This window comes from Cebus imitator, unplaced genomic scaffold (genome assembly GCF_001604975.1).
Source record: "Cebus imitator isolate Cc_AM_T3 unplaced genomic scaffold, Cebus_imitator-1.0 Scaffold385, whole genome shotgun sequence".
Taxonomy (NCBI): Eukaryota; Metazoa; Chordata; class Mammalia; order Primates; family Cebidae; genus Cebus; species Cebus imitator.
The window spans coordinates 1,581,069-1,596,295 of NW_016107700.1; the positions used below are offsets into that span (position 1 = coordinate 1,581,069).

At 41.2% G+C, this 15,227-nt stretch overlaps 1 protein-coding gene across 8 annotated transcripts in view; it reads right to left on the minus strand.

The window, feature by feature from the left end:
- CAP1 (cyclase associated actin cytoskeleton regulatory protein 1) overlaps nt 1–15,227 on the minus strand; it is a 31,356-nt gene that overhangs the window by 4,184 nt on the left and 11,945 nt on the right. For 2 of the 8 annotated variants that reach the window (XM_017507962.2, XM_017507963.2), the window contains exons 2-8: nt 10,329–10,450; nt 9,582–9,682; nt 7,850–7,927; nt 4,127–4,270; nt 3,938–4,023; nt 2,186–2,291; nt 829–1,006 (exon numbers count right to left, since the gene is read on the minus strand). In XM_017507962.2, coding sequence (XP_017363451.1) covers nt 829–1,006; nt 2,186–2,291; nt 3,938–4,023; nt 4,127–4,270; nt 7,850–7,927; nt 9,582–9,682; nt 10,329–10,440 — 805 coding nt within the window. In that variant the 5' untranslated portion in view covers nt 10,441–10,450. Of the gene's footprint in view, nt 1–828; nt 1,007–2,185; nt 2,292–3,937; nt 4,024–4,126; nt 4,271–7,849; nt 7,928–9,581; nt 9,686–10,328; nt 10,454–15,227 lie in introns of all 8 variants that reach the window. The other 6 variants (XM_017507959.2, XM_017507958.2, XM_017507964.2 and 3 more) reach the window with 3 other exon arrangements.

The window sequence follows — 15,227 nt, forward strand, 5'->3', positions numbered from 1 at the left end:
AAAAGTAAAAATATATTTCTTTTATGTTTTAAGGGAAAAATAATCCATAATCTCCCACAGCAGGCTGACACACACCTTGCTTTGAACATGACCTGATCTATGTTAACTGTATAACCAATACCGAATGGCCTTTTTATCTCTACTATTCCTTGCGGTTGTAATTTACATACTAATTTTTTTCTTAAACATTACATGGTTCACTGTAGAAAAAAATGTAATGGTGGCATAACATTTCATCAAGAGGACATGTGGTAGTTAACTAACCATTTCTCTTACTGTTGGATTTAGGTTACACCATTTTTAGCTACTATGAATAATACTGTACAAAGCTTCTTTAGATATTTTTGTAGGTAGATTCCTAGAAGTGGGCTGGATAACTCAGACTTCCACCAGCTGCGTTGAGGGTATCTACTTTCTCTATACCAACATAAGGTCACTCTTATGCAAATTCTCCATGTAATCAGTATGCATCTTCTGAGGAAGTTAACTCCCTAACACAATGCCTTCCCAGAGGCCATGTGGTGCCACAGAAAAAGCTCTGGGGAAAACTGCCAGCTCTGTGCCTTGGCACAAGAGGGCACTCTATATATGCTACCTAATATTAAGTCACTTTCCCATGGGGCAGAGGGCTTCCTCCAACTGTGATCATTATTTTCGATTTCCATTTAAGCCAGCTTTGCTGTCCCTTAAAGGATCAGGACACACCAAATGAGTCCCCCACACACAAGCGGGGGTTGTGGTTTGCAGACTAGCTGTTGGGCTCTGGTTGGTGGAGTCTGGCTCACACAATTTGCTGTACCGACTGATCGTGTCAAAGTGCTCACTCACCATGTGTGATGCTCTCCCCCTGATTAATCTGCGCAAACAGCGCTGAGCGGGAAGCAGACTCATCTGAGCCTGAACTGGTAGAGACTGGCGGAGGAGGGGGGCCTGGTGGAGGGGGAGGAGGACCTGATCCAGCAGAGGGTCCAGATGGCAGTCCACTCAGTTCTTTTGCTACAGGCCCCTGGAATGGTAAGTGCAGGTAACATCGTCATCCTCTCTTCCCCTCTATACCATTCCCAGTAGCACCCTACATATGGCCAGTGCACGTGGGGTCCCCACTACAGCCTTTCAGGCAATGATTAATGCATCCTACCCATATCCAACTTGGCTTTATGCCTTCTCATCCTTGCCCAAGTATCCAGCTCTCAGTTCTATTTCTTGACCATCACATTTTGTCTTTGACCTCACCTGATTCCAGCTCTAAAAACTATTTCTATAAATCTATTTGACATCTTCCTTTGTGTGTTACCAGTACTTCAGATTCAACAAGTTTGGAACTGATTCATCATTTCCTGTCTGCTCCCCTCCCTGTATAATCATCCCCTTGTCTCTATTTCAGTGAAAGACGTTACCACATCCAAGACTATTCAATCTTCTTTGAGGATTCCAACTTCTTCAGGCTTATCAAATCTTTCTATTATCTTGGTGCTATCTCCTGCAAATTTTTTCTACTATCCCCCAAACACCATGATCACTTTCATAATCTGAGCATGAGTCCTTATCCCTAACCTATATACTCTTTTAAAGACAAATTGGATCATTATCACTCCCTTGCTCAACTACCTCATTCCAAAGTCTCAGGATACCTTCCTTTCCAGCCTTTTCTCCCAAAAATCTGACCATTTCCCCTTATTAAAGCCAGAGATGAGCAATCTCTACGTTTACTCTATTTTTAAGCTCTGCCTTTGTAGTATCCCACTTCTCACTGTCCCACACTTCCTTCAAGTCTCACAGAAGAGTATATACCTTCAAAGCACAATCTCTCCTAATGAGAAGCACTCTTCTCTTCCGCATCCTCTAGAGTCTGTATCTTTATTACAGCATTTGCCTTGGTGATTTGTACTGGGGGTTTTCATTTGTATTTTTAAGCTCCTTAGGCTGGGATAGTGCAACTCATTTGCGTGTGTCTGCCCACCCAGCATCAATCACTGTCCCTGACATGTTTATTGAAATTGAATACTGATCCTTGCTTCCTTTACTCTTTTTTTCCCTTTCTTTCTCCCCCTTTTCTTTCTCCCCTCCACTGAAAAAACTAGCATTCCTTCACAGACTTTGGTAGTGCTCAAGTCTAAGATACCTGTGGACCCCACCCTGGAGAGAGAGAGAGTAGGAAGGAGGGAAGGAGGAAAGATTCACTAACCGTTTTGCTCCATGCCAGTCCAGTGGTATGAAACTCCTTAATGTAAGCCTGCAGCTCTGTCCATATACTTAAATAAGCTTTAACCCAGTCTACATGCTTCTTATCCCTGGGAGGATTAAAGAACAACTTGTCACAGGTTGTCAGGGTACATTACAATGGTGATTCCAGACCCTTCTTTCCTATGAGCTCACATTCTCCTATCTGTGGTGTTTCCTAGGCTCTGCTCAATGGCAGCTTTTCTCTCATCACAAGCTTCTATGTATATATAGCCTAGTCTATTACCCTAATCAGACCAAACTCCAGTAAGATAGAGAGTCTGGATTCTATCTCTTTCTATCTCTCATTGCAATGTTTCTCAAACTGTTATAAGTACCAAAACTTTTTTCTTTTTTTCTTTTGACCACTGCTGCTTATTGAAACCTTTTTCAAAGTAGACCTTAAACACAACCTAATACGTAAAACTGATAAAAGCAGACATTCTGGTAGAGAGGAGAGCTTTTAAGTATCACTGTGGAACTCTAAGTTCTTAAGACTAAGAAACTTAATTGCCTTATGAGATAGTGCCTTATATCAAAGCACACCCACTCCCACCAAAAGCAAACTTAAAAACTTTAGGAGGAAACAATTAGCATTAAATTATAGAAATAGCACTGTACCTATGGTTCAAGTCCCCTCTCTTCTTGTATATTATCTGGGAAGGTTATTTAACCTAAGACCTAGTTTCCTCAACTGTAAAGTGATGGGGTAATGGTGGGATATATGAAAACACAGTCATGTTTAATTCTACGTTGCTGGAAGAATAACAAAATGCCTGTTGTTCCGGGACACATTTCACTCACAGGAAGGTGTAGTATTCCTTAAACAGAGTAGTTACTCAATAAATGTTTGTTGCTTGATGAAGGACTGAAGAAAGGAAGGGTTTGGGTAGATATGCAACTTAATAAATTTTTCCATCTCAAAACCAGCAATGGAGAAGTCAGGACTGGTAGACATATGTGGGTAGACATACAGTGACTACCCTCTTAATATCTGCATTGGCTAGGCAGCCTTACTCTCACTTTAACTGACTGCATGAAAAATTTCTATTAAGTCCTACTTAACCCTTTGCCACTGGGGCAATAACAAATTCTCAACAAAAAAAACAAAATCTTATATAAAGAGCATTAGTTCATGTTATTGCCAGCAAAACTTCCTAAACCCAGAAAGGTAAGGATCAGAAGACTAAAAGGGCCTCTACTAACAAAAGATAGAAAGCAGAAGTGGAAGCAGAAACATTTCCTGCTTGCAAATACAGCTATGAGCCAATATCTATAAAGCTCTCCAGAAAGCAGCCCTGAGATAAAACCAGCACAGTGGCTAAGGGCAGCCTTCGTTAACTCCAAAGTTAACTTCATTAACTCCACAGCAAGTAACCAACTGGGTTTATCCTTTACCCCTGAGAAAAAGCTGAACTTGGCTGGGCATGGCTCACACCTATAATCCCAGCACTTTGGGATGCCAAGGCAGGAGAATCATTAGAGACCACCCTGGGAAACAGTGAGACCTCATCGCTACAAAAAAATTAAAAAATAAGCCAGGCATGGTGGAGCGTACCTGAAGTCCCAGCTACTTGGGGGACTGAGGATTGCTTGAGCTGGGAGGTTGAGGCTGCAGTGAGCTGTGCCTGTGCACACTGCACTCCAGCCTGGGTGACAACACAAGACACTGTCTCAGAAAAAAAAAAAAAGAAAGAAAAGAAAAGGCTGAACTTACACATCTTTGTACTCTTTGAGGACTCGGTTTGTATAAAACATGGCAGCATCGTTCATTTCTTTCACGTAAGGGCCAGGCTTGGGAGCCTAGAAAGAGAGATGCTGTCAGTGACTCAGGACCTCTCCAACCATATTGCCTTCCCTCTTACAGTCTATACCCACCCCCAGCTCAGGAATCTGCGCTACTCACCATAGCCACCCAGCCCAGGGCCTGGATGCTTTCGCTGACAGCTGACAGGTGATTAAACAACTTGCTGCCTCGGTTCTTCTCCCGAAAGGTTATCACTTCTTTGATCTGCTCTGAGATGGGTGCCAACAAATCGGAAAGCTTGTTCTAGGAAAAAATGCAAGAAAAGATTCAGGTTAACATTTTTCCACAGGGGTTTCTATGCCTTCTGATCCTGAAGGCCAGAATTCTCTATGGACGCTACTGAGTACCCAAATAAGCCTCAGCAGTCCTGTCCTGATTCCTAAGGCTAAAATACTGTTCATCATTTCATTCTCCTCATAGAGTTCCAACTCCTCAGGCTGTACTGTATGGTTATTCATGATCAGGACCCATACCTCAGCTGTAACACAATACCTCCATTTCAGTGACTTGTCTCTTTTCTGTTCCACACATAGGATGTACTCAGGACATCATTCCTTTGCCTTACTAATGATATTCTCTTCTTTTTCCATGATTCTAAATTTTCCTCATGCTTCATGAGGGCCCTCCAACCCCAGCCACACCAGCCTCCTACAGCATTTGTTGTCAGCATAACCAATTTTGGCATTTTATCACTCACCAACACAAACTATTAATGGACCCATGTGAATGTTTTTCTTTCTCATTAATTCTTCAAAGACAAGAGCTCTTTTATCATAATTAAAGCCCTCAATGCACTGCTAGCCATATAGTAGCTGCTAAGTAAAGAACTGATGAAACAAATGCAATTAGGGGGCTTAGGCTGGGCGTGGTGGCTCACGCCTGTAATCCTAGCACTTTGGAAGGCCAAGGCAGAAAGATTGCTTGAGACCAGGAGTTTGAGACCAGAATGGACAACACAGCACACTCTTGTCTCTACAAATAATAAAAAGAATTAGGGTCAGGCACAGTGGCTCACGCCTGTAATCCCAGCACTTTGGGAGGCTGAGGGGGGCAGATCACTTGAGTCCAGGAGTTCAAGATCAGCTTGGGCAACATGGTGAAACCTCATCTCTACAAAAATACAAAAATCAGCTGGGTATGGTGGCACATGCCTGTAGTCCCAGCTGTTCGGGAGGCTGAGGTGGGAGAATCACTTGAGCCTGGGAGGTAGAGGTTTCAGTGAGCCAAGATCCTGCCACTGCACTCCAACCTGGGCAACAGAATGAGACCCTACCTCAAAAATAAATAAATAATCCAAGCATGGTGGTGCACTCTTGTAGTTAAGGCTACTCAGGAGGCTGAGGTGGGAGGATCATTTAAGCCTGGGAGGTCAAGGCTTCAGTGAGCTCTGATTGCACTACTACATTCCAGTCTGGGTGACAAAACAACACCCTGACACAAAAAAAAGAATTTGTTTTTAAACATAAATAAAATAAAACAATTAGGGGCTTAGCATTCAACCAGGTACCTTAGCAAAATGGATGAATTTTGTTTGCGTTTTCACCCTTCCTCCATAGCTCCATTTCCTGAACATCTCAATTCTCAGATCTTAACCATTCAGGACAGATTAAGAATCACAATCTAATTCTACATATTAGAATTAGATTATATATACACACATATACCTTTTTTTTTTTTTTTTTTTAAGAGATAGGGTCACACTCTGTTGCCCAGGTTGGAGTGCAGTGGTGCCACCATAGCTCACTGCAGCATGGAACTCCTGGGCTCAAGTGACCCTCCAGCCTTGGCTTCTGGAGTAGCTGGGACTACAGGTGCACACTACCATGCCCTATATATACATATTCAATACTCATTGGCTATTGCCTTGCATATCACAATGGAGTTTAACTCTGTCCATCATGTCAGCAACATACTATGGTGTCACTGAAGTCACACTGGATTGTGAATGTGACTCACCTAGTGATGCGTCTTTCTTTTCAGTAACATCTAATAATTGTAGAGATGACTCCATCAGACTAGTTGAGCCACAGGGCACTGTTGGGTCACTGGTGACTGGCATGTGGGGTAGAGGTGGAAGGGAATCATTTTTGGTGCTGCAGAAGAGAAGGGACTCTACCCTCCTGCAGAGTAGTGTGATACCCTAAGAATGGAGAGAACAGAGATTCTCAAGATCTGCAGCTGATGCTGGAGGATAGATAATTTTACTAAATTTTTATTGTTTTTTGGACAGCTAATCAGAAGAAAATATATAAAGATTAGTAACTGAAGTATGGTCAGCGAGAGGGCCTGAAAAATCTGCTTTGGAATATTTAATGGTGACATTTAGATAAGGGTTAAGGGTGAAGCCAGCCTTATGGATGTGGAGGATCAGGGGAATGTTTCTCAGGTGCTCAGCTCAGGGACAGTGGCAACATCCTCCATAGCTAAGGAGGTGTAGGCATTTTGAGGAAGTGATGTGGTTTGTTTAATCACTATCTGAGTATCTGGAACTGGCAGTAGTGATCTGTGAATGGGATCAAGGTAGGGGACCGAGAACAAGGTGTGAAACTGCGGAGAAAATGATAAGGCTGTCTTTCACCTGGTCCAGTACACGGTGAACTGTTCCAGAGGTAGCTGCTGCTGCTTCTTTTTTTTTGAGATGGGAGGTCACTCTTGTTGCCCAGGCTGCAGGGCAATGGCATGATCTCAGCTCACCGCAACCTCTACCTCCCAGGTTCAAGCGAGTCTCCTGCCTCAGCCTCCTGAGTAGCTGGGATTACAGGCATGTGCCACCACGCCCAGCTAATTTTGTATTTTTTAGTAGAGACGGGTTTTTCCATGTTGGTCAGGCTGGTTTTGAATTCCTGACCTCAAGTGATCCGCTCGCCTTGGCCTCCCAAAGTGCTGGGATTACGGGTTTTNTGGAGGCAGGGTCTCGCTCTATCACCCAGGCTGGAGTGCAGTGGTATGTTCATGGCTCACTGCAACCTCAAACTTTCAGGCTCAAATGTTCCTCCCATTTCAGCACCTCAAGTAGTTGGGACTCTAGGCACGTATCACCTTGCCTGTTTTTTTTTTTTTTTTAACTTTTAGTAGAGGAAGCAAGGTCTTGCTATGTTGCCCAGGCTGGTCTCCAACTCCTGGCCTCAAGTGATCCTCCTGCCTCAGCCTCCCAAAGTGCTGGGATTTTTTTTGACATTATCTTGCACTATTTTTATATTATCTAGGCATGCTGAGGGTGAAGAGTTTTAATACAGCATTTAGGACAACTTGCTTTATTAGCCCTCTGTAACTAGGAACACCAAACGCAAAAAAAGGAATCCTATAATCTTTGCCTCCAAGAAAAATCTAAATCTAAAAGTTGAATTTAAATTCAACTTTTCACATCTTGCACCATAAAATTTTGAGGTGGGAGTAAAATTAAAGGGAGATTCACCCAACCTGTGAAGGATGAGGGGAGAAGCAATACTGCAGGAGTTTTGAGATCTCCACAGCAGCACTACTAAAGCCCAACCACAGTGAGGCAAGAGAATCATCTTTAAAGGGCTTTGGAGACACTATGATGAATGTGGGCTCAGTAAAGAGGCAGGCAAGCAAAGTCCCAGGGATAACTACAGTCCTATGCAAAATGACAGAGAAAAAGCCAGTAGAGACCATTAAGTACCCAATAGCACATTCCCATTAAGGCACTTAAAGTCTGGCTCTACCTCTGGAACTTGGTATGAACCATGTAACATCATGAGCCTTGTAGGCCTATTTTAGGATGTGATAATAGCTTAACAGAAATCTCTCAACTCATCTTGAGCATCAAACCAAAATAAAACCAACTAGTAGTGAACTTACATCTGCTGGCTGTTGACACTGAGATGCTGTAACCAAAAGAGCTCGCTCCAACTTCAAACCTGTGTGGACCATCTCCGCCTGCCAGAAAGAAGAATCAGCTATAGATGACACGTTATAACTGGAGAGGTCTTGATAAGAATAACCTGAAACCTCTACTTTCATGTACTCTGATAGCAACCCAGGCACTTCATTTTATCCTCCTCATGTACTGCAGATTCCAGGGACTGATAGCAGAATTACATATACTACTGTTCCTGTTGGAACTTGCCAGGGATACAAATCCAGAGTTGGAAATGAAGTTAATCAGATAATCACCTGGCCTTACATGAAGTCATCTTAGCTACTACACATGCATTGTGATACTGTGCAGTGAAATCCTTCCTATTTCACATCAGCAAAAAAAAGAAAGAAACAAAACACACACACACACAAACCACCACCAAAACAAACAAACAAAAAACCCCTTTCTTTTCTCAAAAACTGGAGACAGGAATAAAAGCAAAGCCCTAAATTTATGCCTAAACTTCTCAAGGTATTTACTCCTTTAGGTTAAAGCTATCTCTCAAATGCTAGATATCATGACCCATTAATAAATAACTAAATCGATTTAGTGAGCTTAATAGAAAAAAAAGTATGAGTGTAGTGCACCAACTTAAAGTTATTTCCAAATAAAAAGTTAAAAAAAAATCAGTACAGCAGAAGTAGTATAAATATAATTTTGCTACATAAGCAGAATATGTATGGAAAAAATAAATAAATATCATTTTGTGAAACTTTTATCTCAGTTATAAATATGTTCTTTCTTTCTAACGGTCATTCACAGTCAAAAGAATTTAAGAAACATGAGACTAAAGCACTATTAAAATACAAAAAATTCAAAGAAAGTAATCTATTTTTTTCTGGATGTGCATTTTTAAAATACAAATGATAAATGTTTTAAAGTTTTTTCAAATGTTATAGAACTGTATAAAGTAAAAATGCAAGCCTCCAGACCCTTACTAAAGTCCCAGTCCCACACTCTAGAGCTAAGACCATTGGCAACAGATGGTATTTGAGAGGCTCAAAATAGATTTTCCAAAAGCCAAGCAGCCAGTCTTGGTGAAAGGTTTAGGTGAGGAAGATCCCTAAATATGGTTTCTATTTATAAGGGATCATTCAGTGAGTTAGCAGGAATGTTTCTGGGTCCCAAAAATAGAGGCAGAATGTATATGTGAGTGTGGGATGGCGGGGGGTGCGTGGTGGTGATGACATAGGAGGCATAAAGGAAGGTGGGTGGAAAGGCACCTGTCATTGCCTCCTTCATATTCTTGCTGTGGGCAAGTGTGAAAATAACCCACATTAGCATAACTAATAACTATCAAGCATAGTTTTATAAATGCTATGTCATGATAATGACTCCTTTAAATAAGCCACTGTAGGTTTCATTATATAATACATTGGGATCAAACTGGTGCATATTCTTCACTACAAAGATGAACAGAATCATATTTTATATACCAAGTAACCTTTCTGTATAAATATGTGATAAAAGCAAGGGGCCTAGAAAAATATGAGGAATCATTTCTATGGCTGGACTGAACTCCTCAGTAGAGGTAGAAGAAAAAGAACATGTGTAATGCCCCAAACCAAGAGGAAATTCTCAAGGGGCTCTTAAACCAAGGATGAGCCCCTTGGCTGACTGAAGAAAGCTCTCAGTCCTTAAAAGAAGGGGAAAAAGGCAAAACATCCTTACATGTTTCTGCACGTCTCCCCCAATCTCTTTACTGATCTTCAAGTACTCTGCCACGGGACCGGCAAGCAGTAAGTCAAATGCCTGCACGTAGGGAGCTGCTCCTGCTAAAGACAAACACACCAGGAAGAATCAGCCATGCATCAGGAGGAGGCTTCTTTAAAATGTGCTTCTATGTGAAAGTGGGTTCTGTGTAAGCAGCATATGGAAAAAAAAAAGGAAGTCAGGAGGCAAGGTAATACAGTCAAGAGGATACTGGAACAGGAGTAGGGAAACATGGGTTCTAGGTCCAATTCACCACTAACTGGTTGTGTGACCCTGACTAAATCCCTTTTCCTCTCTGAGCTTAATTTTCTTTATCTATAAAATGAAAATAAAATGATCCTCCAAGGTTTCTTTTCGTGTTAACATTCTATGTTTCAATTGGTACATGTGCAAAATGGCCAATTTGCCAATCATTTGGAGAGAGGAATTTTATTATCATTTGTCATTTGACTTACATTGGAGTCATTCTGCCAAAGAAAGAACAGGAAATATCACATAAGCAGGAAGTTCTGGTGTTAAAATAACTTAACCACAGGCCTCCATGTACAAGTCATTTCCTCTCTTATCTGTTCACAGTAATATAAATTACAAAATATAAACTTTCTAGATTAAGTGTTTTGGGAAGTTAGCTCCAAAGGAGAGATCAGAAAATTTTCAGACCAAGACATTCAAAGAAAGCATTCTGCTGGGCTGTGAACTGCTTACCTTTTGAAGGACTGTCTCCATACCCACGGTGCATGTCAGAGGTATGGGATACTGCCTCCAGGCGGCCCACTGCCCTCTCCAATCTTTCTACCAGATTTTGCATGTCAGCCATAATGTATCACCTGCTGAAACAAATCAAATGTCATTTCTTATTTAAATATTACATAGCACCTACAAAGAAAAAAAAAAAAACAGAAAATTCCTGGTCACACACAGGTGGATGAAGAGGATGCCAATTCTAGGAACAGAATAATTTAATAAAATTAGAAGTCATCTGCAAAATGGAGCAATACAAAAAAATCAGATAAGCAGTCTAACATATTTACAAAATCAAAAGACCTCATTAAGCAAGAGAACTGCTCAGGAAAAGGTGTTCACTAAAGTAAATGCTTACTCATTCAAATACTTCCTGAATATTTACTATGCTACTGTGTGTAGAAAGTTAGGATTTGCAAAGGATAGTCCCACATATTATCTCAGTTTGAGCCTCCTGACAGCTATTCAGGAACAGAAGGATGATTATTACACGCTTAGAGATAGAAAACTTAGTTTCAGAGAAGTTCAATGACTTGCCTAGTCATACAGCCAGTGAACAGAGAAGCCAGTACTCAGTTCATCTTATGGCTCTAAATTCAGTGTGTTTTTTTCCCATGACATCCTGCTGCCTGCATGTGAAATATCCCAAACCAAGATGAACAGAATATCTTCTCTGCCCTCAATAATTTTTTTTTTCAGACGAGTCTTGCTCTGTCACCCAGGCTAAAGTGCAGTGGCAGGATCTCAGCTCACTGCAAGCTCCACCCCCTGGGTTCAGGTGATTCTCCTGTCTCAGTCTCCCAAGTAGCTGGGATTACAGGCATGCGCCTGTAATTTTTTGTATTTTTAGTAGAGATGGGGTTTCACTATGTTGGCCAGGTTGGCCTCGAACTCCTGACCTCAAGTAATTCACCCGCCTCAACTTCCCAAAGTGGTGGGATTACAGGCGTGAGCCACCATACTCGACCTGTCCTCAATAATTTATAGTCTAATAGGGGAGACTTAACATATGAAACAAGTAGAAAAAAATGTTTCAACAACTATGAAAAAACTTGTTTCAACAACTATGAAACAAGTAGAAAAAAATTTTAAGGTGACATAAGAAAAGTTGCTGATAGAGAGGCATGAGATTTCAAAGAGGGGAAGAATATATCAGCTGGAAGGATCAGATAAGGACATGATGGAGAAGCTGCTATTTGAGCCAGCCTTCAAATGAAGATGAGAAAGATCTGGACATGTAATAGGGAAGGACACTAGACACATCCAAAAGAACTTGTTACAGATCTTTCATAAGTACTATCTTATCTGAACTAGCCTAATTTAATGTCTAATATCCTAAAGAAAGTAAGCTCCAAGACAGAAAGGACCTTATATAGCTTGTTCCTTATTATATACTCTATCACTACTACCTGGCAGGAAGTAGGTGTTCAATAAATATTTATGAAGTTATGAACCTCACAAATAGCATTCCAAAACTCCAGAGGGACAAGGGTGCTAAAAGTTGACCATAAATCACAATCGATGCACCTCTAAAGTACTTGAGACCACAAGTGATCTCATGAAAACTAGTCAGTGAAATTTCAATCAAAGCTTTGACGTGGAAAGATTCCATTTCATGAAAGCATCAGTTCAGGTAAGTGAATTCAGTTCAGGTAACTGAAGCTGAATGAACTCAACTCCCTTGAAGCTGCCTAAAATGACCACAACAATTATGATTCCCCCAAAGATGACAGCATGCCAGAATTATCTCAAGTTAACACATTGTCCTCCCTGTGGAAGAGATAAGCAGCTCACAAGATAAAGTAAGGAAGACAATATAATCTCTGTCCATTCTTCTCCATGTACAGGCTCTGGTCTCTGTGGGCCCAATCACTTGCCAGAGAGTGTTGTTTAAGAGAATCAAAGAAAAAAAAATGAGAATGGCAACCAAACAAATCTTTCCATTCCCTGGCCTGGAGCAGCAGCAGAAGCCTCCAGGTCTATGTTCTACTCACAAATAGAGCAGACTATAAGCAGTCAACATACTTTCCCTGATGTTAGGACACCATCAACTGATATCTGAATTGCTGTCCTGTTCCATTACGCATACTGATCAAGGACAGACTCTCATATATATAAAATCTACCACACTATAAACCCAGGGGAAAAGGCAAGGAATGCAATAAACTCCCAAGCTACCTTCTATGAATAGATACCACTCAGTTCTGTTATAAAACATGTTCCTTCACACATGGATGTTTCAGGTTGAGACCACTGTTAACAGAGAGATACAGTACACATCTCTAGAGGCTGCCAGGGTTTGTGAACATTTACCAATCTTAAATGCTTAATTAATAGAGCTTCATGGGACTTTGGCTCTCTTTTTCCATGTTTCATTTGTATTTTTAAGCTTTCACTGCTAAACAAGCTACAGTTCTGCTGTCTGACCTAAGTAAAATGAAAAAAGGACAATACAGCTACCATTTATAGCTAATCTCATTCTACCACTAACCAGATATAAAAGAACAGGAACTGTTTTTTTGGTCTTGGTGGGAGTAAGATGAGATTTGAGATGTTACAGAAAACAATGTCCAGAATTAAAGTGTGACAATGTATGTGTGTGTAGAGAATGAGATTCAGTCGTGTGAAAGACTAACTTTTCTCCCTCTCTACACACATGTACATTCTTCAGGTGGTCATGTATACTCCTAAGCCTTTGACTACCTTTGTTGTAGTAACACCCAGCCCATTTGCCAGGTGGTAGCACCATAACCACCTACTGACTAAGGACTACCAGAGCAGCATAACCATCTAGTTCAGGCCATTCATCTGGGATTAAATTTTAGATTCAGGTCAGGTACTGTAGTTTACAGCTATCATCCCAGCACTCTGGAATGCCGAGGGGGGAGAACTGTTTGAGCTCAGCAATTCAAGACCAGCCTGAACAACATCGCAAAACTCCATCTTTACAAAAAATATAAAAATTAGCTGGGCATGGTGGTACACACCTGTAGTCCCAGCTACCCAGGAGGCTTAGGTGGGAGGGTTACCTTAGCCCAGGAGGTTGAGGACAAAGTGAATAGTGATTATACCACTGTACTCCAGCCTGGGTGACAGAGTGAGACCCCGTCTCATTTAAAAAAAAAATTTTTTTTTTTTTAGATCCAGCTTCCACCTAGACATCTCTACCTCAATGTCCCAAAGGCAACCTGAAATGCCCCAAAAACAGAAATAATCTTCTCTAACATTGTTCCAGCACTACCATCAATCACCTGATTGATCAAGTGAGTAACCTGGAAACTGTTAGGCAGTACTATATAGTGGATAAGAGTGTTCTTTAGAGAAGTCTGATAGACTGGGGGTTTGAATAACAATATGCACTGGCTCTGTGACCGTAAGCAGTTATCAAACTTTCTGAGACTCAATTTTCTTATCTTTATAATGAAGACAATAATAGTAGAAAAATCCAAAGGGCTTCAGTGAGAATAAATGAAGAAATCCATGTAGAAGTGCTTGGCACCGTCCTGGAAAATAGTAAGAATTCCCATAAACTCCCCCACAACATCTTATCAGTCATCAAAATCCATAGGCTCTATTTTGTGTATCTCATAAACAGATGCCTCTTGCCTCCATCCTGACTGATAAGAGTTAGGATATCAGCCAGGCAAAGTGGCTCACAGCAAGTAACCAAGAACTACATGTAAACCTCCAAAAATGAATGTCCGGATTCCCACTACTTAAGCATTCATCATAAAAGCTTCAGAAACAGACGTGGTCAAAATTACACAAGTCCAAATAAAATTAGGAGGCTGAGGTCTGAGTCCCAAGCTGTACATACTGTGTAACTTTACACAATCACATAATGGATTATAATCCTCATCTAGCATACAGAGATAGAAGGATCAAAGGAGGTGATTTCACAGATGACAGTAATCACTTCAGAAGCCTCAAAATGCAATTCAAATGTGAAGTGTTAGCATTGTATATTACGTACTGAAATATAGGCTCAAGAAGGATGGGAATTTACCCATTCTACCTCCTGCACTCACCCTATCTCCCAGCACCTAGAAAAACTAGGCACACAAAAAATGCTCATAAAATCAAAGTGCTTAGCATTGTGGACCTACTGAAGAAATAAAAGGCACATGGTCCCTACCCTCCAGAAGCACTCATATTGGTTAGGACAACAAAATAAAATGTGAATGGAATAAATACTGTAGATAACATTTTTTTAAAGTTTTTTGTTTTTGTTTTGTTTAAAAAAAAAACAACAACAAAAAGAAAAGGAAAAACAAACAAATAAACCAGGGTTTGGCTCTACTGATCAGGCTGGAGTGCAGCGGTATGTTCACAGCTCACTGCAGCCTTGACCTCCTGGCCTCAACTCATCCTCCTCAGACTCCTGAATAGCTGGGACTATAACTACATGCCGCCATACCTGACTTAATATTATTATTATTATTATTATTATTACTACTGTGATAGAGACAGGGTCTCACTATGTTGCTCAGGCTAGTCTCAAACTCCTGGGCTCAAACAGTCCTCTTGCCTCCGCCTCCCAAAGTGCTGGGATTACAGGTGTGAACCACCGCACCCAGTCTATATTTTAAAAAGTTTTAGGCTGGGCGTGGTGGCTCACGCCTGTAATCCCAGCACTTTGGGAGGCCGAGGCGGGTGGATCATGAGGTCAAGAGATTGAGACCATCCTGGTCAACACAGTGAAACGCCGTCTCTACTAAAACTACAAAAAATTAGCTGGGCATGGTGGCGCGTGCCTGAAATTCAGGAGAATTGCCTGAACCCAGGAGGCGGAGGTTGCGGTGAGCCGACATCGCGCCATTGCACTCCAGCCTGGGTAACAAGAGCGAAACTCCATCTCAAAAA